The sequence below is a fragment of the Falco peregrinus genome, chromosome 5 (assembly GCF_023634155.1).
Source record: "Falco peregrinus isolate bFalPer1 chromosome 5, bFalPer1.pri, whole genome shotgun sequence".
NCBI lineage: Eukaryota > Metazoa > Chordata > Aves > Falconiformes > Falconidae > Falco > Falco peregrinus.
The window spans coordinates 49548737-49574086 of NC_073725.1; the positions used below are offsets into that span (position 1 = coordinate 49548737).

Here is a 25350-nt window from a genome sequence, read left to right on the forward strand (position 1 = left end):
TAGCTAGACAAATATGTAGTTACAGATGGAAATGATCTGAAGCAATAGGCATTATACTTAAGAGCAATCAAATAAAATGAGACTAATTTAAAGACTGAGTACTTCAGGCTTGTATTAGTACAGCAGTGTCAAACCCAGTATATATGAAATCTGAGCAATAAAATGCCCAGTTGAAAAGCAGTCTTTTGAATGCCTTAGTGAGTAACAGGCTAAATGTTGAGAGCTACTCAGTGCTCAAAGACTAAGCCTTAGAATGATCTGTTGTGTAATTGGTTGTTTATTATTTATAAGTGCTGGACTAAATTTCTCTCAACTGCATTGGCTCAAACTCTTGCAACCAAAGAAAAAAAACACTCTGGAACTGTCCCGGTGTATATGAGGTCAAAATTTCTCCTGACACTGGGTGTTATATCCATGTTCTTATTTTCTCTATCTATTAGCTGTGAAGAACTGTATTTATTTATTTATACTTCCTTTGTATCAGCTTACACCAAAATATATGTAAACATATGCTCAATGTCACATCTTGCACTATCTTAATTTGTGTGAGCTATTAAGCTAGACTGTTACACAGCCTTAACGGCATTAGAATATCAGCAATAACCCCTACATCTATATGCCAAAAGTTCAGGCCCTGACCTTTAAGGAAAGATAAACAGATATCCATTTTCATCTAAAAAAAGCCAACAAACATTCTGCATTGACTGAAACATATGACTGACCTTCTCTTCTGACTTTATTAAACAGCTAAATCTTATGAAAGTTCAGGTTATTTTAAAATGCCAAAACAGCAATAAATATTAAGAAATCATAATTACAGAAGCACATACTGTAGGGTTATCTTACCATGTCATTTTATATAATAAAGCTCACACAATATATAGCAACATGGCTGTAATAAAGGAGGTCTGTCAGTATTGAAAAAGCATCAGTTCTCATATACTACATCAGTAACCAGAATGCACAGGTTAAATCAAAAGTGAATTTCAAGATGAAGCTTTACACGCTTGCGTGTCTTAATGCACCCCACAAGGAGTTTTTAATCTAATGATGGTAATTGGTGAAATAACTGCTACCTGTTAGCTACAAAGAGAACACATTTGTTAAATATCTATAACGCCTGTATTATTACAACATCCTTCATTAGAAATAATCAAAGACAATCAACATCCCTATTGCACTCATATTTATAGCAAACTACTTGGGGGCATCCTTAAGTGTTTTGCTTCATTTGTTGCTCCTCATGTATGTTCTCAGAGTGATCAAATGGAAGCCAAAATGGGCCAGCATCCCTCTTTCTACAGTGAATATTAACAAGTGAAAGACAGCAATGACAAAAATGTATCCTTCCTTAAACACAATTTAAAAAAAAATTAAAAAAAAATTACCATGCAGAAAATGCAGTACATTGCTGTACTGTCTGTCCATAATCTGAGCTAGATGTCATTTCCTCGTAAGTACTATTCTTACAGAAGCAAATTGTTACAAGCAAAGATCCCCTCTAAACCTCTGAAATATACTCTAAATATGGATTTCAAAGCTTTTACTAGTGTAACAGCCATCAAAATTCTCTGGTGTGAAATAGATGTTAAAGTATCTTTCAGAACACTTTCAGTTAACAGGTAGCACCCATCTCCTTCAATCCAGAAACACTTAATATACTGGTGCCAGCAAAGCTAAATGACATTATAGAAGTGGAGCGAGTATTTATGAAAATGTATCCAGTGCAAGATGACCAAAATGTAACCTCAAAAACATCCGTAACACATCAAAATTATATTCTCATATCTTATGAGCAGCTAGAATTCCACATTTGTTTCATCAAAAAACATTGTGTTCCCACATTCTATATTCATTTCCTGGTGCTTTAAAATTATATGAAACGCATATTTCCACTCCTGATTAAGAATTCTTCTACATAAATTCCCAGTGATATTTCTACAGGTTTCTACAGACACACACAAAAAAAGGTAAAAATCACTGTAGTGACTGAGACCATATTTGTAGACACAGTGATACCTTACTGCGCCAACAAGATTTTTCCAAGCAGGCAGATCTGAGCTGATGGCCTAAAGAATTTCTTGAAGGACCATCAACAACAGAAGCAAACTGTCAATTCAACCTTATGTCATCCAAGTTTGTAGAGCTTAAAATTCAGCAACCAGAAAGAAGCAATCTGGTGGTTCATGTGAAGTTCATAGAAAGGAAAGCACACCGATAAGGTGACAAATAGCCTGGTACCTGTGAAACTGTAAAATCTCAAGCATTCAATGCATTGTCTTCAATACTTTTTGATAAAAAATTTTAATTAAAATTACTAATGCTAAGCACATCCAATATGAAAGAAGTTTTAGTTCACAAAGAATACTGTCACATAGGCAAACTTTTTGCTGTGTAGTGTAAAACCTATTCTTCCTGCTGGAGATCAATTTATATCTAACCTTAAACATGCTCATTTTAATAACATAAAGCTTCCAGCTCATATAATCCCTTAAAAAATTATTTCCCAAAAAGCTAAGAAATACTTGCATCTAAATGTCATTTTATTGTACCTCAGATTATCTTAAGTGTCTAGATGGTAACTTGTGGATAACTGGCTAGCTGAAAAGGGTCACATAGACATAGTCCAGCTGGCTGGACAAAAATGCACATCGCTCTCAGCTTATCTGAAGAAAAAGCAAAAATACACTGTCTTTGGCTGTTCTTGTTACACAATAACAGGAAGATTTCGGTGGGAAAAGAATGTTGCAGGTGGGAACAGATAACTACAGAAGAGAAACTAGGGGCGGGCTTGATATTTAGGCAACTAACCAATAATGAGCTTAACTTTTGTAATATGTATGAGCTAATTATAACAAGGCATAAAAGGTGACTGTAAGGTACAATAAACGAAGTCTGCTGATCACTCATATTGAGTGACTGTGTCTTCCCTCCGTTGCAACAGTAACTACACAAAAATACCACGTTTTCTCACTTAGGCCATTTAACACATCATACAAATTCCAGGGATGTAGCAATGTGTCTACATATGTACATATAACACAGATGTTGAGATAAGGACCAACCACTTGCTCCTCTGCCCTTAGTCTCTCACGCCCATTCAAACGACATCAGCATAAGGGCCACGGTAGGAAATTTCACATTACATCTCAATCATTTAAACACACACTTTCACAACTCAGTGGAATGAAAGCTTTAGCTGGAAATTAGAAAGTCCAATTTACCAACTGGATCCAGCACACACTTAAAATCTAACGGAAAAAACACAGTTACTCGGTTTGAAAAGTCATTATAACTAAGTACAGAATATGGGTCATTTTGCCTTATTTATTCATATTATATAGTTCACGAGTCCCTCGGTCTTGGCCAACAGAATTTGTAGCATGTACTGCACTTCTCCATTAGCGGAGAGACAGAAAATGTTAAAAGCGCTCTTCAAAACAGCCTTTTGTGAACATGCTGCACACACTCAAGCGTATGGCTGGGCTCCTGGGCATGCTATCAGGGAAAAGTCAGCCCCTTGGCTTCAAAAATCCATCACATCCCCCGCTACTGCAAGCTGCCCTGCCCAATACAACGGCACTGAACACACATACATACACTACACACATATATGTTATGCTATATGAGGAGTGTATTAGTGCCTTACCTTTCCTCAGCTGTATACTGAGCCTCTTCCCTATCTTTTTGGTGTTATACCCACTGTTTGCAGTGGAGGTGAGAACTTTTTGAGGTGACGGTACCAGGCCCGAGGGTGGTTTCCCTGATGAATTCACACTGTGAGGTAGCTGCGAGTAGGAGTCTGTCTGATCGGACTGGTTACCCGCTCGAGACATTCTTTGTAATGTGTGAAGTCCAGAATTGTTAATACTTTTGCCGTCACCATACTGGGAATCGGGGCTGAACCGGCTGGAGTAGTACGTGTTCTTCTCGCTTTGGGACAACTGTTCATACTGCTCTTTATTAGCCGCAGGGACCACATGGAACCAAATGAATGGCGTACGCATGGCTTGGCGAAACATATGTTGTGCTCTAGGTTTCAAAATTAACAGAAAATTAGCAAATTAGGACTGGCAGACTACAAGGCATTATAAGCATAATTACTAATGTTAATTAAGCAACACAAGCTGACAGACACATTGCACTCAAGCATAAACCATAAAACTTGAATCTGTTCACTAGTCTACTTGGTCTGCTTTTTGCTACGGTTTATTTCCTTAGGGGAAAACAAAATGGTTAAATATGTTTAACAACTAATGTACCAAATACTGGATTCGGAAATGCAAAATAATTAACCACAGTCTTAAAATGCAGACAGTCCTATGGCAGGACTGCAGTGTCCTTTTGTTTTGAACCTTGATAATTGCAATAATTGTGATAACAGTAATCACAGTGACAACAAAATTATTAGAATGAAAATTACACTTTATACAAAGACTATGTATTTCCGTAATTTGCTGAAAGTATGTGCAGTTCTTGCAAAAAGTCTAGTTTATGCTTTTCTGAAGTTTTTAGGCTTTCAGAATACAACATTAAGAAATCAGGGAAAAAAAATGTTTAAGCCTGCACTGACAGACGTTGCTCTAGGGTCATGATCCTAAGTACACAAAGTCAAAAAGTCTCTTCTCAGGCTTAACAAATTGTGATTCAGAATCACAGGACAAGCAGAGAAAAAGCTGCTTTCAACCATACGGTACAGGGTCATGTTCCAATCCAGGTTAGAGCCAAATAAATAAAAAAAAACACATTTCAACTGTATATTAAGTATAGGATGATCAGAATAAATGATATTTCTTGGACCCTCAAACTGTTAGGGTATTCAGAACAGTATTATCATCTTTGAAATCACTAATTTTCTGCATACCTCTTTTCTGCTTTCTCTTTCAGTATCTGTGAACTACAAGCTGATGTCATTTTTAAAAGTCTTTCTGATTCAACATTCTGTGATTCTACCAAGTCCAGCATCCACTGCACAAATACTTACAATCTCTCAAACGTCTCCAGGAAGTTTCTGTATATAGTACCTTTAGTTCTCACACATATAAAACCACAACTATTTTTAAAATTTTAGAAATGAAGTCTCTATGCTATCCACTTATATTGAACATGATGCATTGCAAGTATAAAAACAGAAGACATGCAGGAATTTTAGGACAAATAGTTTAGCAGTGCAAGAAGAAAAACTCCATAATGTGCAAAAACAATCAAATAAGAAGTGCATACATTCTAATGACAATATATTATCCCGAATTTTTCATAGTTTGGCTAATTAAAAAACATTCGCGTCCCTTGGTGTATTGTTTCCTTATTAGAAAGGCAAAGTTAGACTTTTTTTTTTTTTTGCTTTCCTCAAATTACAGCAAGGTGCAGTACTAAAGATTAAATACTGCAATTTAATACATTGTAAGTACACTTACTGTTCAAATCTCCTGTTCCGAAGGTCTCCATCGTTAATCCTGACAATACAATCATTCTCACGAAAAAGGTTTTCTTGTTCAGCTTTTCCACCCTTCTCCAATCGCTTCACCAGCAGCCCCAGGGTTCTGCAACATTAAGATTACAAATGAATACTGTTTAAACAATTTTCAGCTTAGAAAATCCTACTGATTTAATATTTTATCATAACCACTATAGAAACTAAATTTTAAACCATCTTTACCTTGAAGTAGGATACCATAGTTTGAAATAATTTTTACCTGAATTATTTTCATTTATCCATGAAACAAAAAGCCTAGGTGAATCAAGCATGTCATTTAAAAATAAGAATGAACAGACAGTGTGATGATAGCACATCCATTCTTGCAAAAGGCCTAGATTTCTGAGCAGTAAAAGCTCCAAGAAGCACCACACATCTGACAGTTGGCATCTTTTCTGCTAGTTGACCGAAGTTGAACTGGTTCAACTTAAAATTTAAACTTCTGAATTAGCAGAGAATATCGCAGCCATCACTACTGCCTCTATGCAAGCAAAACGCGGGGTCATCTCACAAAACAAGCAGCCTGTAATGAAGGGAATGGGTAGAGGACTCCAGAAATTCACGTGAACCGAATGCTTTTATTTTTAAACCATAACTTTTTTACTAAACGGCAAAGAGGAAATTAAAAACTTATATGCCATTTTTAATTCAGCATATTATCTTAACTTAATTGGTTACCATTTGATAGCCTCTGTGCAATGAGTTGGTCACTTCTATCTAGTGCTTACCCGCAGTGTCACCTTAAGGACATTCTTAGAAAGAAAAGGTAAACAAATGTTCAACCTGAAATTGTGAAATGGATCCTGAAGAGTGGATTTCTGAGGTAGGATAGTGTGAAAAGTCAATGATGTTTCTATACCTGAACTCTAGGTCTGAAGAAGGATTCAATCTTCAGGATTATTCTTGCATCGACACTGCACTTGATTTTTTTTTAAAGAAGATCAGCTTTACATTGAAATCCCACAGGATGTATCAGTGGGTCAAATTCACATCATCCAAGTCAACACCATTACTTTTTCAGAAGTCATTTCAAGGCATGGCGTGAAAAATACTTGGTTGCGTGGCAGGAATTGCAAGACCACATATGTCTTTTAGCGCAAAATTTTCAGTGATCGTAGCACTTCAGTTCACACATACCTCAAAGTAAATGAGCAGTCAATGTTGCTTAAAAGGACTCCTCATGCGCTCGAAAGTTATATACGCACTCGAGCACTTCATCAAACGGGTCACAAAAGCAAAATCAGCTTTTAACTTATTTCTTCCACTTTAAATTCTTCATTTACCAATTTATCATCAACATATGCAAATAAGACATATATTTTACAGAACAGTCATACGTTTTCTCCTACAAGGCAGATGAAGGAGTAAGAGAAACGATCCTAGTAGTATTTCCATTTTGGAACCACCTAGAGACATTAAGATATGATATTGAAAGGATCTGTACATGTAGACAGACTGTGAGGAGAAAAACAACATAAAGCATTATGACAACACAAATCATCAAATGATGTTTGAGTCAGACATTAACATTTAAGTGATACTATTCTGTTTCCACCTGATATGGAGTAATTTACAAACACCTCTACTGCACCTTTGACCTCTCCGGGGGTGGGGTGAGGGGTGGGGGTGTCCCATCAGAGGCAAACCTCCACTCTCATTTGGTTCCCGATGGACTGCTTGGGCACAGTCACTGATGCTAATTGTGATTGGGCTTGACTTTAGCTCAGCTGCTGCAATTAGCAATCTGTCTCTTTGCAATAGCATTGGTGAGCACAAGAACCAGAAAGATTCCATAAAGCTAAAGTATCATTTCTCTAGAATGCATACATTTCAAAAAACAACAACACCCCCTCCCCCCCCAAAAAAAACCCCAAAAAAACCCCAACAACACCAAAAAAACCAAACTCACAAAACGAAAAAAAACCCACAAAACAAAACTAGTGTCTCCTATCCCTCCCCATCCCAAGCTGATATCCTTTGAGTTTGGAAGTTCCAACTTTTAGAAGTTCCAACTTTTGTAAGTTCCTTGCAACACCCCAGCATCTCCCATGAAAAAAGGAGAAGTTAAAAAAAAGCAAAACCAATTTTCCCAAATTTCCCAAAGCAAAAACAATTCTTCCTTTTTTTTTTTTTTTTTTTTTCCTTGATCACCAAAGTAGTGAAACACCTTGTATTATCTAGGTATTTTACATGGTTTGCTGTTTGCCTTTCCCACCATCCTCATACTTTGCATGACATAAAATTCTAAAACTCCACAACAGTCACACACTAATTTAATGACCACATCATGCTCCATTTATTGTACTAAAACTTGCTGATCATTATGAAGGTATATTGTCACAGAAAGTAAAACAAAAGACGTTTTCAAAATAGCAATTCAACCCCTTTTTCCTTCTATTCACTAAAACACACTTTGAAGACAGTCTCAGATTTTTAAAAATGATAATTATATAAAAATATGCATACATCCTTAGTTGCAGAAAGCACTAAGTAATGAATGTTAATAAAAAGGAAAAAGACTTGTATGCTTTCACTGCATGATTTTTATCAGAATTATAGTTTTGATACATACAAAACTGATGGTTAGAAAACAACTTTGTGACTTTCACTTCTGATTTGTTGAACTTCTCTGGGGAGACAATGTGTGATCTGCACAGTGAAGTTACTGAAGAGGACATGTCTCAGTGAGGAAGAGATAAGCAAGCAAAAATAAAATTGGGAATGCTACATTTAAGAGAAAACCACCAAAATATCTGAGGAGAAGAGGAAAGAATTGTGTCTACTCTTTTTTTTTTTTTTCTTTCCCTTCATCCCCAACAGCACTTTGTTGCAGGTGTGCTTTGTAATGCCCAAAGACAATTCAGAATTTGAATGTGCATGCAATACTTGGCTGTGAGCATACACAGGAACTGCAACAGGTGTTTTGTTTACATGGTTAAATATAAAAAATATCAAAATAGCAATATACTAAATATCAAAACATATTCTACATAAAGTACAACACTCCAAATTAATACTATGATAACACTCTATACAAAATAATGATTTCATCCCAATATCACCATGTATTTATGATTACAAATTAGTCTATCAATGCTTTTTGTATAGTATTTTACTTGAAATGATGCTACCATTTTGCATTCTGAAGTTATATTAAATTATTAATATAAGATGCATCTTTATACATGGTTTGTCATTTCCTAAATTTACTTCACCTAAACTCTCAAATCTAGTAAAAATATTAGCAATCCTAATCAATGGTAAAATAATGTAACACATAAATAAACTACCAGTCAAAATTGCTAATAATCTCATTAAACAAAGGCTACAAGTTCTACTAATGCGAGATTGCTCATCTCAGACACAACATATGGTGCTCATGAGGATTTTACTTTGTAACAAGTGTTAGAGCTAGGTTAACCAAGGAATATAAAGCTGAAGTCACTGAGAACAGATTCAAGGCTGGATTAACAGCCTGAGCCAAATCTGAAATCAGGATCCTCACCGCGCCCTTTAATTTACTTAAGTTTTTAATATAAAGACATGGGGCAAAGGATCCCTTTAGACACAGTTCCAGAAACAATTTCCTGAATGTGGCTCTGCAAAGCAGAATAAACTCTCCTAGAACTTGCAGAAAATGCATGTCCCTGAAAATCAGTACCAAAAGCCTATCAATTTCTTACAGTATTTCTTCAACATATTACGGTTAGATATAAGAATATGACTCTAAAAAAGGCATTATGGGAATTCATGTTTGTTGTTGCAGTAACTGGAGATAAACTGAGTAGACCTGATATTGCAAATATGCAATAACCTAAAAACTAATTGGTTTTTTTTTCCCCTGCTGTATGCCACCACCATTAATCCTGATAAGTGGAGATACAGCTCTACTACAGTTTCACTATTACGTTTCCTACATTAGGAAAACATAATTTTGAAAGCCCATAAACTATTCTAGTATAAAATACAGAAGTCAGTATATATATTTGTTTAAAAACAACCATGTAGCATACAAATATATGAGTGCATTTGAATTTGCTTAATCACGTCCAGTTAAACTAAGCCAATGCATTTTCTAAGATAAATTTTTCCATTATAAAAATTTTAAACTATAACCTTTTTAAGAACAAGATCAAATATTGTGTGAACCTCTGCAAGACACTCTGCAAGTCTAAAACACTGTCGAAAAAATAATTATAAATGGAAATTTGGTAGCTGCACTATTTTAGACTAACGTTAGCTGTCATGGGGACAGAAGGGAAACAGTACTAGGGCACAGAGCTCAATCTTTGTATTTGTTTTAAATATCTAATTGGGAATGTAAACAGATTAGATTAGCATTTGCACCACTGTATTTCCACAAGGTTCATTACTCTAATTATACAATTAAAATAAACTCAGCTACATGTGTTAACATTTCAGTTCTCAGTATAAATTGCAACCAATGACAAAACTAGAAATAAGCAGTGAATGTTTTATTGACATCTAAATTGCCTGAGTTAGTCTGGGTAGTTCTTTGAAATTGTGAACTCCCCACATGCCATCCAGCTGTATGGAAATGTTTATAATTTGTCTTAATAAAAACTGACAGTGTAAATACTATAAGAGTAATAAAAATATTACATTGAGCATCTAGAATATGATTTGGCCATCACCGCCTGTTGTACCTACACACTGAAGTTATTTACCTATTACCTGTAAGCTAACTGTAATATAATCAAATCAGTCAGAAGAGAAAATAACCAGTTTAGATGTTTTATGTAAAGACACTAACATAAAAAAGCAAAAACTAGATTAAGGGGCATAAAAAAGGACTGCTTGAAAAATCTGATGTGTAGTGGTTTCATGCCATGAAAGACCTTTGAGAAGCACTACAGGAACATAAACATGGTATAAATTTCCTGAGATTTGGAGGTTAGAGTAGGCAAATCAGCTTGTTTGTTCAAGTTAAATTACTGTGGCTGATCAGTGCTAAATTGGACATAAACTTCTTTGCACTACATTGACATCACAGTGCTACTGTGAAGGCATTAAAATAACTTTCTCAGTTTTCATACCTGAAGTCCAGAACCCATTTCAAGTCTTTCATAACTACTCCTCGGCTTTTTACCTCGAATAATACTTCAAATTAAGTTCATATAACTTTTTAAAGGCTGAGATCAGACAAAGAAAGCCTTGAATCCAGCTAAAAGAGTGAGGGAATGATACATTCACACCACAGGGAATCTTTTTCTAATGCAGTTGTTTTTGAAAACCAAGGCTACCTTTGAGATTTGAAAGGCTGGAAATGCAGGAGAGGAATAAATGGAGATGCAGATAACACATAACTCCTAGATGATCAAATAGAATACGATCGTTAGAGAGGCACCTTGAAGGCAGTATTAAGGACTCTCAGTGTAGACAACGGCCACTAGCTATTACTTTAGTTTTCTTTGTATCTTGAGTAACAGACTAAGACTAAAACTTTTACAGTGAAATATGAAGTGATTTATAAACTCTAGAAAATTAAGGGCACTTCCACTAAAAGCAATAAAAATTAAAAAAAATAAAAAACTACAGAACACAAAAACATACAAACAATTTTCTAGTTTAGGGATTGTGTATACATCCAATGCCTACCTTCATCTGAGGTTTTGCATTGTTTTAATAAAATCTGTTAAAACTGTCATTTAAACTGACAAAAAGCCGTATAATTCAGTCTCTTATTTTTCCCATTCTTCTGAGACTTCCTTATTATTGTAAAGACATTATATTTTAAAGACATTTAGGATATATAACATAGAAACATAGACCAAATATTTTTAGCTGCCAGGTTTTAGCTGTACAGTTTATCATGGATTTTGTGGCATGCTTCATAGGAAGAACAGCTGGCAGAGCCCTACATAATGCTCTGCATCAAAGTAACATGTCTGATACTTCTTAATGGATGTTCTTTATGGGGTTATCAGATGAATAGACAAATCCTTTTCTGTTCTGTTTTACTAAGTAGACATCACAGTGGTCTTGGGACTGTGGGACTGTAACTTCCATATCATTATTCACAGAGATTTCTAATGTAATCTCATATATTCCTTGTTTCAGTTCAATCTCCTTCCAAAGACAGACATAGCAGGATTTTGGAAGAGCAGCTATGGTATAGAGCTTGAGAAGATTTCAAAGACTCTTAAAAGTAGAAGAGGCCATATAATGGTAAATTACGCTACAAATACTCTTAAGCTTGCAGAGGAGAACTTGATGCAACCCCATTTACGCATCAACATCACATCCCTATCAGACAGGACTACTCAAATGCTGTTCTTAAGGGACTGAATGCTTGCTCTCCTCTATGGGCACCTAATAAGGAAGGATTAGTGCTAAAGGCAATTTTGCACAGATTTAGAATTTTCTTTCCTTTTGTGCTTTCCTCTCATTCATTTCCTCTTTGCTCTACTTGTATCTAAAAACTTTTCTGTTCACTTCCTATTCTGTCATTCTCTCTGCTTTCATTTTCATTCTTCCTATTCTTCTTAGCACTGCATCTATGCTATAGCAAAAATGTGCAAGCAGGTTTTGCAAACAAAACTTTTATTTTGAAACACAACCATAAGGTGATGAATATGTATGCCCCTCCTCCCTTTTGAAAAGGTGAACACACTCTTATCCAAAGCATATAATCAAAAAGGCCAATAAAGGACTGATGAACTTCTAGAGGTAAAAACAGAATAAGGAATCACATCCACAGACGAAAGTTTGACCATGTCTGTACAGTTCGATAGTACTTTTCCCAGAGAATTAATAAAAGATTTTTTTCTTCATTAAAAAAGTCTTGTTTACTATGAACAGAAATAATTAGTAGCATCTATAATGACAAAGAATAGATATTTACAGATTTTGTTCAAGATCAAAACCCAATACTGAAGACAGATCATACTCAAACCCAAACCCTCACAAGACCATGAAAAAGTCAAATATTTCCTCAATATAAATAGACATAGTTATGGCATACAATTTTTAGAGTTTGGGGGTGTTTGCTTTGGGGAAGGGGGAATTTTTTGGCAGGAGAAGGCCCCTGTTTATTGCATAGGGAAAAAAGGGAGAATCGCATTAGTACATTTTACATTTTTTTCACTTTTTAGATTTATTGATTTAGTAACATTGCCTATTGAGTAACATTTTCAAAAGCAAAAGAAAGGGACTAGAAGAAAATAATTGAAAACACAGCATAAGTGGAATTGGACACCAAGCAAATATAAACCAAGAGTGGGCCAAGGGACTAAACTATATGATACACTAGATCTTTTCTTTTTGGACATCCCTCTAAGTCTTTACCAAGTCCTGTGTTTGGTTTTGTATATTTAATTTTCTATTGAGCAGATCACCTGCTCAAATAAGTTAGTTCACTCTAGCGTGCAGCATTATGCTTTGCAGCGAGAGGAGGATCAAAGAGCAGCCATGTGCTAGAGCAAGAAACAAATAGGCAGAAGAGAAACCCTGCCAAGCACCTGCTCTCTCTCTGAATTGAGCAAAAAGAGAACCAGCGTATCTTATTTGCTCAAAAGAGCTGGGGGACCAGAAGAAAAAGTAAAAAAAAGAAAGGGGGGGGGGGGGTGTCTAGAAAGAAACCAAAAACCACCATCAAGCACTCCAGAACTGCAGGTGGGTGCATTCCTTTCCCTGACCACACCGCAAGCAGCTGGAGAAAATGTCACTGTTCCCAGTGAAAGCATGTAGAGGTGTGGGCACAGCTGACAGTACAGCAGCAGCACAACACAAGTGCTTATCATCAATACCAAGCAATGCACTCTACTTTTCTTCCACTACAACACAGAAAGCATGGGAGAAATGTTTCGGAAATACCTGAGGTCTACTCCTCCACACTTTGAAGACATGGACCCAAATATGTCCCCTCTCCAGCCAATTATTTTGGGGGAGGGAGATGAAACTCACTCAGTGATTGCACGTACCATTCACTTTTCAATGAGGGAAGTTCCAGTATTATGAAGAAAAAATAGATACATTTTAATATAAAAATCACTTCCCTTGTAATAGAATTCTGTTTTCAAGTAGCTCCTGATTCTAAACATCTATATTTAAAATTGGCTTTCTGATAATAAAACTTCACCATATAATCCCAAAATCAGGACAAAAAGAGTTAAAAATCTTTCATAGCTCTTGATGTAGATAGCATCCTTTTAAAAAAGTGAGATATTTTATTTCTGTGTTTATGGTTTTTTTCATTTTATGTGCTCTCATTATGTATAAACAGTTTAAGCTTGCCCTCAGACTTGACAACCACATTAACATCCTGGAAGTGAATTTTATCTGAGTTTAAATTCTCATCCAAAATCTGAAAATATACATTTCTAACATCATTTTTATTTAAAAAGTACTTAGTAGCCAGCCAACATTCTTAAACCAGTCTTTTTCTTAGCCTTCACACTGTCTAAATCCCAGATAACTGTGTGAACATTTCAAGCATTTCCAGCATCATGGAACTTACTTCTGACCTTATGTTTGAAGTACCACTCACTCCTGCCCTTCCCATCCCCACACTGAATTTACTGAATTTCAGATTATGAATAGAATCATTTACCACTTTACAGAAGTTTGTTCTTCAAACTTGTGGTCCTCAGAAAAAGTAGCCTTAAAATTAAAAAAATTACATTTTCTCATTATACATATCAGTATGGCTATGAAAGCACTGGGTTTAAAGTAACAACTGCAAATAAAGTTCTTATTCCTCTGTGTTTACAATCCTGTTAAGGTATTTAGTATAGAAGGAAAAACACATTTATCATTTCTGAAAAGAGGATATTAATATTTCAGATATGTATACATGTATAGCAAGTTAGTTTTGCTCCTAATTACTAAACTGAAAATGCTGCTGGGTCAACAGGTGTGGAAACATAACACCCCTTCATGTGTAATCAAAGATTACTTTTAAAATATGTGTTTGTTCCCCTTTTCCTTAAAGAAGGAAAATACAGGGTATACTTAGAATATGCATGACCAGAATAAAATTTGCATATATTCCTGAAGAACTAACATTTTTCAACATACTTAAAGGCTTCAAATCCCCCACTAATTACTGCAAAAGTTAAAACTATTTTTCTGAGACGATGTTAATGACCCTAAATGCTAAAACCCTACTACAGCAAAGTAAGCATTAGAGATGATGCATTCTGTTTACTAATATAGTCCCCCACATTATATTTTTTAATGTAAAGGACTTTCCTTACACTTTTTTTTTGTAAGCAATCCAACTTCAGGAGTTCCAGCCTGCCATGTAATAGAAAAGGTTCACCTTCACCAAAATCAGAATGTTTCAACTGGTTTTGCTACTTCATTTTAAACCCAACAGATGGGACAACACAAAACATTGAAATTGTGATGATTGTTTCCTCTTCCACTATCATGCACAGGCATAGGACACCTCTAGTTTAGACTCCTGCTGTTATTTGGGAACTTGTGGCTCTAAACAGTGAGCAAGCAAATGTTGCATAAATATTAAAGCAGCCAATTATAGTTTTTAAGAGTGCGAAAGGAAACATCTTTATACTCCCAATTTCCCATGAGATTACAACAGAAACTCTATTAAAACCCCACAGTTCTAACTCCTTTCAAGCAGAGCCTTTCCATTAGTTTCCACTCCAACTACAGAGTCAGTAAACTTGCATTTCTTCCTTTCTTAATCAGTGAGACTGCCTTTTGAAAAACATACAATATTCTACAGAAGGCAAAAGCACGTAGTACAAACATTAACACAACTAAGATAAAACACAGCAAGTTACAGTTCAATTAAAATCCTACACGATACTTTACCTTCCGCCTCGGGCACTGAAAGGCACTACATGGATTCCCAAAGGCCCGCCGTCATTGGAGACTTCTACGAGCTTTACCATATCACTGTGAGACAATGACGAATGAGGGAATATGAACATGTACCGTGAAGGAACCAAAAAACCCCACACAAACATACACAGAAAACCAAAACTATTCCAGAAATCAATTCATGGTGATGAAAGCATTGCTGAATGCTACGTACCTGAAGATTAATCTGATGGCATGAAAGGAGATCAATCATAAAAAATAGTTCAATTAATAAAACAAACAAAAAAATCAAATAATTTTTTCCTAAACTTGAGTTTGCTACAAAAAAATAGGCAGTATCATCGCATGCATTGTTTTATTTCTTCCTTACTCTAAAGTTCAATTTAAAGTTAACTGTTTGGACCATTGAGCAGAAATACAATTTTTCCTCAGAAGCCTAAAAACTGATCATTAAGCACTAATATGCTTTATTTTCTTAACTTGGAGAGAGACCACTCTAAGCCTTACCAGCTTTAACATTAGCTTTCATGTAACTACCCCTTAATAAAATAAGCATTGTTCAATTTTTAAATTTGTTAAATTCTTCTAGTTTTAAAACAAATCAATTTGTTTTATTGTAAATCCATTTCTTCTATTGGGAGATTGCTGGATCTGTATTTCCTTACTAGGTGAAGTTTCCACAGTAAGATTTAACTGTAACATTCAAAACCAACCAGACCTCCTCCAGAAGCAACTATGCATATAGTTTTCAATTATGCTTTTTGCTGTAGAGGGGGAAAAAGTGAAAGAGAAAAGTACAGGTTCAGAAAGAGACATGCAAAATTTCTAGAAATAGATTTGGACCACATCTACTGATGTGTTTGAAACACGCCTACATCTGGAAAGGTGGAATACAGCCCATAAACCATAAAGAATTATAAATACCCAGATGAGAAAACAATACATGAAGGCCAAACCTCTCAGTAAATTTGGAAGTGAGAGATCTGAACAAAAGCCACAATTTAAATTTGTGGCTTATGCCTCTCTCTAGTATTACATACTTTTCCCATATTTCCTGGCACTACATATACATACAGATCTTTGAGAAGGTTATTTCTCATCAGCATACAAATCAAATGTAATCTAGAAATGGAGTAAAGAACAAGACCAATGCCCTGTGATAGCAGTAAAAGATTTTCTACTTCCTTCAATAAGCTCTTGATCATACGGTGGCCTATCACAAAAGCTTGAAGTGCTTAATCTGGAATTTGAGAATAACCAGACCACATATTGTTAGGAAGTCAGCACAAACACTGCAATACATTTTCTTCTATATTTCTTTCACATTAAATTTTTTAAAATGTATTTTTAATGTAGCCTTTATATTTGTTGTATGCCTCAATTTGTGTTTGATTTTTTAAACAACATAAATGGAAGGTCTCTATCCCTGTTGCCACTGTTTTCGTAGTGGGGGGGCTACAGGCATGACTTCTGTGAGAAGCTGCTAGAAGCTTCCCCCATGTTCAGTGGAGCCAATGCCAGCCAGCTCCGAGAGGGATCTGCCACTGGCCAAGGCCAAGCCCATCAGTGATGGTGGTAGCACCTCTGGGATAACGTATTTAAGAAAGGAGAAGGGGGGAGGGGGATGGAAATCTGCACAAAAAAAATGCAGCAGAAGAGAGGAGTGAGACTGTGCGAGAGCAGCAGCCCTGCAGCCCCCCAGGTCGGTGCAGGAGGAGGCGGGGGGGCTCCAGCCACCAGAGCAGAGGTTCCCCGGCAGCCCCTGGTGAAGCCCACGGTGAGGCAGCTGTGCCCTCAGCCCAGGGAGCCCATGGTGGGGCAGATCCCCACCTGCAGCCCCTGGAGGACCCCACGCCGGAGCAGGGGGATGCCCGGAGCAGGCTGTGATACCGTGGGAAGCCTGTGCTGGAGCAGGTTTGCTGGCAGGACCTGTGGCCCTGTGGAGAGAGAAGCCCACGCTGGGGCACGGCTGCTGGCGGGGCTTGTGACCCTGCAGGGACCCAGGCTGGAGCAGTGTATGAAGAACCGCAGCCTGTGGGAAGGACCCATGCTGGAGAAGTTCATGGGAAGGACCCCACGCTGGAGCAGGGGCAGAGTGTGAGGAGGAAGGAGCAGCAGAGACAACGTGTGATGAACTGACAACAACCTCATTCCCCATTCCCTGTGCCACTGGTGGGGGGGAGGAAGCAGAGAAATTGGGAATTAAGTTAAGCCTCAGAAGAAGGGAGGGGTGGGGGGAAGGTGTTTTTTCTGATTCCAATGGTAATAAATTAAACTAATTTTCCCCAAGTCGAGTCTCTCTTGCCCGTGACAGTAATTGCTGAGTGATCTCTCCCTGTCCTTATCTCGACCCATGAGCCTTTCATTATATTTTTCTCTCCCCTGTCCAGCTGAGGAGGGGAGTGATGGAGTGGCTTAGTGGGCACCTGGCATCCAGCCAAGGTCAAACCACCACATTAGCTCAAGAAAGCGTTGCAACAACAGGAGAGCTGAGAGATCAGCCAAAAACGTGCTATTTTTCAGACTTGGACCAATGTTTTAAGACTGACAGCATTACAGCATTTGGTAATGTTCCCTGCCCCAGTTCCCGTATAGGCTAACTTCATTTCATTCTCACTGTACATTAAGGCTAAGTTTTCATTAAACTAGCGTGCAAAGCAGCTCATGGTAATCAAGCAACACCTTTCACCTCCAAAAGACATTTTTTGCTATTGGTATAGCTGTGGCTCCTTATGATCAACTTTTTTTCTGACTTTCCTATTAGCTTAAAGAAAACTGAGGGCTGAGGAAGAGAACAAATAAAAATCACTGTGATTCACCCAGAATCGTTGTAAGTGGAAACATAGCTTAAATAATTTTTTTTTTAAAAAAGGTCAGTTTTCATATCCAGCCTACACTGTTTAACTTGTTCTACTGCTTCAGTCAGTAACCTTTCTTTTTCCCAAAATACACATTTAAGATCTAGGCATTCATTTTTAGTATACTTTTTCTTAAAAAAATAATCTGTCCCAAATTCAAATATTAAACAAAGTAAAATGGAAAACAAAAGGAAATGAACCCTTCCTAAGCAAGGAGTGTTTCTATTTTCCTTCCCGATTTTCTCAGAAGTTTGGGCCAACTACTTCAAACAAACATGCAAAGTAGTATGATATCAAAATAGAAAAGAATGAAGTAGTATATGATGAAAAGTCAGTAAGTCACTTAAAAGCAACACCAAGAAGCATTAAATTTGACAGAAGTTCTGCAAACTCTATTTAGCAAACAGCATTTGGAATTTATAATGTTACAGATTTTCTAAATGGAAGAGTAAAATTCAGCTTGTACTGCCAATAGATGCCACCATGATCTTTAATGTTTAAACCTCTGCAACTAATTCATAATTCAATTCAGAAATAATAGGAGCAGAAGATTTACTTTTATTTAAAATTTAACTTGAATCAATTTAAAAGGCTTAATTTAAGGCTAGAAGGGATATTTTCTCATTAATTCCACAGTGAAGTATGGATCAGCTCTTTGCAATGAAATGCAAAAGGTCAAGCTTGCTGTATCTCATGACAAAATAAAGTATCCTCTACTGATTTTTTTCTTAAATTAGGCAGAGCTTCCCAGTCCTGAACAACATCAGTTTTGATCCATTCACAAAGAATAAGACTTCTGATCACATAACTTATGTGACCTGCATGCACATCTTCCCAGTAGACTGTGAACTGGTGACAGGAATTAAGATATTTCCTTTTGAAATTCTTGCCTGTTGATCTATTTGTGCTAGCGCTGACCCCTATTCCTTCTGTCAAGTTTTCAGAGTTCCATCAAATAAGCATCTTCTTTGAGGCAGAAAATGTACTGTAGCATCAGCACTTATAAATGTCAAGTTTCCAATGCTCATCTTTAACACAGGCTTTTTAAACTGTTTAAAACCTGCTTTAAAAAAGCTCCATGAAGCAAATTGTTTAAAACCAAAATGAAATATGACCTAAAAAAAAAAAAAAAAAAAAAAGACTGCCCCACTGTAAGAGCAGCATCATTCATATTATTCTGAGGGTTTTGCTAGTCTATATTCAGCCTCAAGACTCATCCTTAGAACAATGTATTCTGCCAGTAACTTACTCCAGGGAAAAATTGGTAGCATTCTCCAAAACAGTGTCTGCATGTCCAACAGGCTCAACTCTGCTATTGTCCTCCTCTGTTCGATCTTCATCCTAGATATTAAAAAAATAAAAATCATTGAAACCTAGGTTTGATAGGTTAACGCATTTTAATAATGTCATCTTACCATTTTCAGATTATTGGGGTTACCACGTGTAGTGGAAATGTGTGCTTCCACAACTACAAAAAATATTTTCTGTTGCTGTCTGAAACTGTTGTCAGTTGGGGGGGGGGGGGGGGTCACTTTATGTGGTTTTGCCATGATATTGATAGTTTTCAATCATCATTTTACTACACTTACAAAAGCAATGTTGCAGAAGCTATCACAGCCAACATTTTTTAAAAAGTAGACAGGTAAAAGCACCAAATCAGCTAATGGTCAGCAGTGATTGGGGAAACACCTGCCAAGCTCTCTCTGGCCAGGTTACTATGGACTCAACTGAACACATCAGGCAGCTCAAGAGACTCATTGGCAAAGAGTTAAAAACAGTATAAGAAAATACAGCTTGTATAATTCCATAAAGTACCAGGACCTCTTTAAACATTTTATTACAGGCCTTTATTAATAGCATGCCAGAAAAGGCTGACATCAAAGAGTTACGTGAGGTTCTAATGCTAACCAATTGATTTTATTTTTAATTTGACTTTCAAAAAGTACATACGTTATTCACCAAATGTGTAATTTTGATGTCAAAGTTGTGAATGCTATACTTCAAAATTTATATCAAGGTAATTCAAGGACTTCCAGCATAAAGATCTAAAACATTCTTATACCTATGCTACTCATTTAAAGCTTATACTTTTAATTACCTGTGTGGCCAAACAGAAAATATTATAAAGTGTGAAGAATAAGTTTCAAACAGGGACTTAAGATTCTACAGTCAGAGCCATCAGGTCAGTAAATAATAAGTGATAAGTTATGAGTTTAACACACAGTCAGACAAATTATTGAAGAGACATTAAAGGCAGGCAGAGACAGTTGGAAATGTCCAATTGACATTTCCACCGAGAATATGCAAAAGCAGGAGGCTGGATGCATCAGGCTTCCATGGGCTGTAGATATGCCTTGTGCATCCTGGATAACAACACGCTGTGTGAAGCCAAGCTACTTGAAGATTGATGATCCTGTGTTTTGAGAGGTTTTAATATGCACTGCTTCGTCATCTATCTCTGTTAAGCACTAGGCAAGTACTACATTTCAAAGGTTAACCAGCATCTTGAACCTGCCTAGAACTACGTTATGAATGTAAACAAGAACTCAAAATAAAATATTTTCCGTATAGTGAAAGTTGCTTATAAAGCCAATATAAAAGATAATCCACATAATTCATAAATACCACATAGGCTAGTGTATACATTTCTATATTTATTGATTTCAGCTAAAGTTCCATATGTACCACTGCATAAAGTTTAAAAATAAATAAATATTCAAATCTCCATGGCAATTCTAAAGTTACACACAAAAACATAGAGATAGGAATGTCAGAGCATTTGGAGTTGTTTCACATTAAAAAGAAACGTTCCATCTTGTTTCATACAGCATATCTTGCAGATCACTGTTGCCATGGGTTTCTCGTTTTGAAGTTAGGGACGCTGGCGATTATAGAAAACTACGTAAGTATTTATATTGCCCTGAAGCTATTATCTGCAAGTCTAAAATCAGAGTTGCTGATGAACACAATTTTGAATCTCAGCTACGATAAAAGGTCATCACAAACGAACATGACTTTGTTAATACAGTATTTTTGGCTATTTTCCATGTGTAACCCTTTCAAGCAAACATACAGTAAGTATATACACATGTAAGAAGAGACTGAAATGTCATCCTACCTATTAGTATATATGCCTCTGCTAACAAGTAAACGTCTGGCTTTATGCTATGTCATTTTAGCAGACACCTACATACATACGGTGTAAGCATAATCGATCTAGTACCACTTGGGTCCTATACTTTACCATCTGTCAGCCCCACATGTTTTTCCCTTGAGGAGCTTAAACTAAGTCTGTAAACAGAACTCCCCTTGCCTCACTCGGTCTTTGCAGCAGTCCTTCGGACCCACTCCTGATAGACCAGCTTTCGGTGGCTTCCTGCGATACAGCTCACCATGCAAGATTGGAGCTAAATCCTTGTGGAAATCCTTCTTTCCACCACTTCCCAGCCCCAATAGTATCTTTGCTCTCATTCCCAGAGCCTCCTAAAGTCAGCTCATACTTAAGCCTCTCCCCTAGTTGCACATCCTGTTTTCTTTCTTTCTGTCCCACCTGGTGGTCCAGAGGTTTATTCTGCCAAGGGAAGGAGCATCCCCCTGCCTGACCATGAGCAAACCCAGAACGAAGGCAACAGCCAACTTACCTGCCTCCTGCCTATTCCGTATCTTTTCAGATTAGGATATAACACATCAGAAACTGCATATCAAAAGCTATATAAAACAGATGCTATCTGGCACCATGACATCTACTTTTTATGCTGTTTGTACTGAGAATTATAAACACAGCAAGTTTTGGAACCAGGCTCCACTGTCAGTTATCCAAGCAATTAAGAAACAGCAGCTCCCACGCGCCTCTGCCTTTTCCCGGACAGCAGACAGATCTGTACCAAAAACATGCATGTGCCTGTAAATAGGTGCTTAGAGGAGGAATCAAAACTCCAATGAAAGCACTACTTCCATAATCAACAGATGTATAATGTATCCTTTTAAAAATCTTTAATATTACAGTAATCAGGCTCTCTTTTCTTCTCAAAATAACACAGGTTTTGATTTACATTGAAGTGAATGGAGAGAAAAATTGGAGACCCGCAGAGGGATTTGACTTAAAATTCTGATTTACTAAGTAACTAGCTGTGAAAATCTCTGCATCAAGTAATTATTTCTTTATTTGGAAAGTAGTTTTGTTCTGAAAGGCGAATTCCACCTGGATGTGCTATCATGAGGTAAAATGAGGAAAAGGACATTTAGAAGAACACAAAAGTTTCTGAGAACCCAGATGGATATTATTGCAGATATTTCTCAGAAATAACTAATTTGAGCAAACTCCCAAACTTTAAGTTTCTTTTCTCTCCATAAAAACACCGATTCCTGCTATATCAAAAGATAAAACTTTTAATGTACAGCCAGTATAAACCGATTTATTTTTTTTTTTCAAAATAGAAACAGAGTAATTAAAAGATCATTTCAGTTTTACAGCACTGAGGAAAATTTAAAGCACGTCTTCCAATGAACTTCTGCATATCCTGATGTGTTCAGAGTAACATTCCCCCAGTTCCCTTTTGCTGAGATGACATATCCAGGGCTTCTCACTCGGGCCTCACTGTGCCAACAGATATGGATGTAACCGTCCATCAAGCATCCATGCCACCTGTCATTTATTGAGGCTACTAATACAGAGATTAAACAGTATAATGACAACTTTGAACAATGGTATCAATCAGAAAGAAAACTCAAAATTTGTTTTAGTTAGTTTAAGAGCATTAGGGATTTCAAAGAGTTATTCTTACTTTCAAATGGATCTGTACAAAATTTGTGTGTCTTGTAAGAGTCAAGCTTGTGCACAGGTACACAGTGGCAGATTCTTGGAAAAAAATTAAAAATTGCCATTGTTCTAAAAATAACTTAAAAAATCATTATTGTTCTATGTTCTGTAATAAAATTAATGACTCAAAAACTGAAAAATTAACTGCTCAAAATGAACTGTTGCTGCTAGCAGTTCCGCCTATAAAAAGGTCCATTTCACAGTTCACCTGCGTTAATGATATATCTGAAAAGTTGTCAATTTGTTTTGTACTTTTGAAGAAAATTTCCCTAACAACTCTTAGCATTACAAAACCTTGAGTTAGGAAATATTAGCAGTACACTTGCCAACAGAACATTATTCAATATATATATGAACCCAAAAAGTCCCTTCAATTACATTTTCTCAGATTATTTCTGAAGGAAGACTGCCTTGTGTCATTTCCAAAGCTCAAACCCAGCCATGCCTTCCCTATCTTACTGGACATTTTACCTCTTATTACCAAAATGTCAGCTCCTAACTCTGATAAACCTAGAATTACTGCCAGTCATTATTTCATCTTTGAAGAAGTACTTTTCCACTCATCTCTGCTGTTCAATATACTTCTAACAAACTCACCAAAATCATAAGCAGAACTTCTTCACATTCCTTTGTCTTTTGACAATTACCTGCAGAAAACTCAATGGCAGCCAGGCAGTCTGAATAAAGTTAGTGCAGTCACTTAAATTCCTACATGTTTCATTTCTGCAGTCTTTATTTCTAGGTGCCTAGTGTGAGAAACTGCCAATCACAATCTACTTCAGCCAGCCAAAATGGGAAATGGGCTCTGAGGGCATCTAAGGGTTACATATAAATCTCTCTTCTCTGAACACTTAATCCCATCTCTCACATTCAATAGTAACATCTCCATTTTACCAATAACTGAAAAAAAATGGGAGTTGGTCTTTGGCTTGGGTGGTGGTTTTTTTTCAGTTCAGAGGGATATAACAATTATTTCATTATTGTTCAGAACGTGATTGGGTATTTTACGGTAATGGTTGTAAGAAAGAGAGTAACTCTGCTTTCAAATTACTCAAACACTCCACAGCAACGTCTGCTGCACTGAGCAACACAAGAAAAATAAAAATTTGACTGATCACTTACTGTGAGCAGCTATCTTGTGCACTGCGTAAATCCAAATCAACATTAAAGGGAAGCTGTAAGTTAAGTTTATCATCATACATGTGTGCATGGAGCCATGCTAAAGTTTCACCACTGGTCTCCCTTCGGCATACTTTTCTTGCTCACCTCTGCAACCTGCAGTGTTGAAGTAATTCCTCTTGTGTCTCTACCAGCACCTCCAACACCAACCACAGGCTCCCCCTCCCTGCATCTTCCTGCCCTGACTTTGCTGTTAGCTTACGTTCCATTTAGAGAGCTTAATCCTCCACCTGAGTGCCAGAAAGGGGATTACGGAAAGCCAGAACAGGCCGGGTTCCGGCGCTCGGCATCCGCACCCAGCCCCATCCCATGGCTGGCACAAGCCAGCATCACAGACGGCTCAGCCACACCGCAGAGCTCTCACCTGGGAAAGCACGCCTAACCACTCCAAGGTTTAATATATTCAGTGAAAAGGGAAAATCTGGGAAATTTAGCTGTAAATTGTAGTAAATCTGTTTGCATTGTACATAAACCAAATTTTTTTCTGACTTCTGAAGTTGTGAACTGAACAAGAGATCCAGTCTCAGCAGACAAACAGGCTGACACGGGTATGCAAGAGCTGTACATCTTTTAAAACATAATTAAACCTAGTTTGTAGCTTTACTAGTCTGCAGAGTAATAGCAGCAAAGTATTTTGCACAGGGTGAATGTTCTCATTATACAACACTTTCAGCAATTTTACTAGCATTAGCAACAGAAAGCAGGGTCTTGGAGTGGCAAGTAATTGCAACTATTGTGGTAAACAGGCAGAGCTACCAGTGTGAGCAACATATGATAAATATATCAGACATCTACCCCTCTGCAAATAAAAGCCTGTCAATACACAGCCTCTGTGTTTTGGAGGAAGAATTCAAGGGGTTTTTTGTTTCCTAACATTTAATGTTTTTAAAAAATTTAGCATAGCAAGCAAAAGTACTATAAATACCAAACAGAAAGAAACAGTATGTAATGTCCAACAGGTACTTTACATTTTGCTGTAGAGAGGGACACATTTCAATAATGACAAGCTCCTGAAAGACTGCACAGCAGTATTTTTTTTCCCCAGCTGGGACACAACAAAAATAATGTTTATGCTGTTAAAATACACCTTTCCCTTCATCCTTCCTCTTTTATTCTCTTGCACTTCTCTGTAACGATTATGGAAGAAGAGACCGTATTTGCTATTAGTCTCCTGGCAGCCGTTTTTTATAAATGTTTGTTTGGTCCTT

General features: G+C 36.8%; 1 protein-coding gene across 19 annotated transcripts in view; it reads right to left on the reverse strand.

Moving 5' to 3' along the window:
- PARD3 (par-3 family cell polarity regulator) overlaps positions 1 to 25350 on the reverse strand; it is a 458092-nt gene that overhangs the window by 205992 nt on the left and 226750 nt on the right. For all 19 annotated transcript variants that reach the window (XM_027781621.2, XM_055804333.1, XM_027781620.2 and 16 more), the window contains 4 exons: positions 19394 to 19485; positions 15278 to 15361; positions 5418 to 5543; positions 3650 to 4032 (listed from right to left, as the gene is read on the reverse strand). In XM_027781621.2, coding sequence (XP_027637422.1) covers positions 3650 to 4032; positions 5418 to 5543; positions 15278 to 15361; positions 19394 to 19485 — 685 coding nt within the window. The remainder of the gene's footprint in view (positions 1 to 3649; positions 4033 to 5417; positions 5544 to 15277; positions 15362 to 19393; positions 19486 to 25350) is intronic.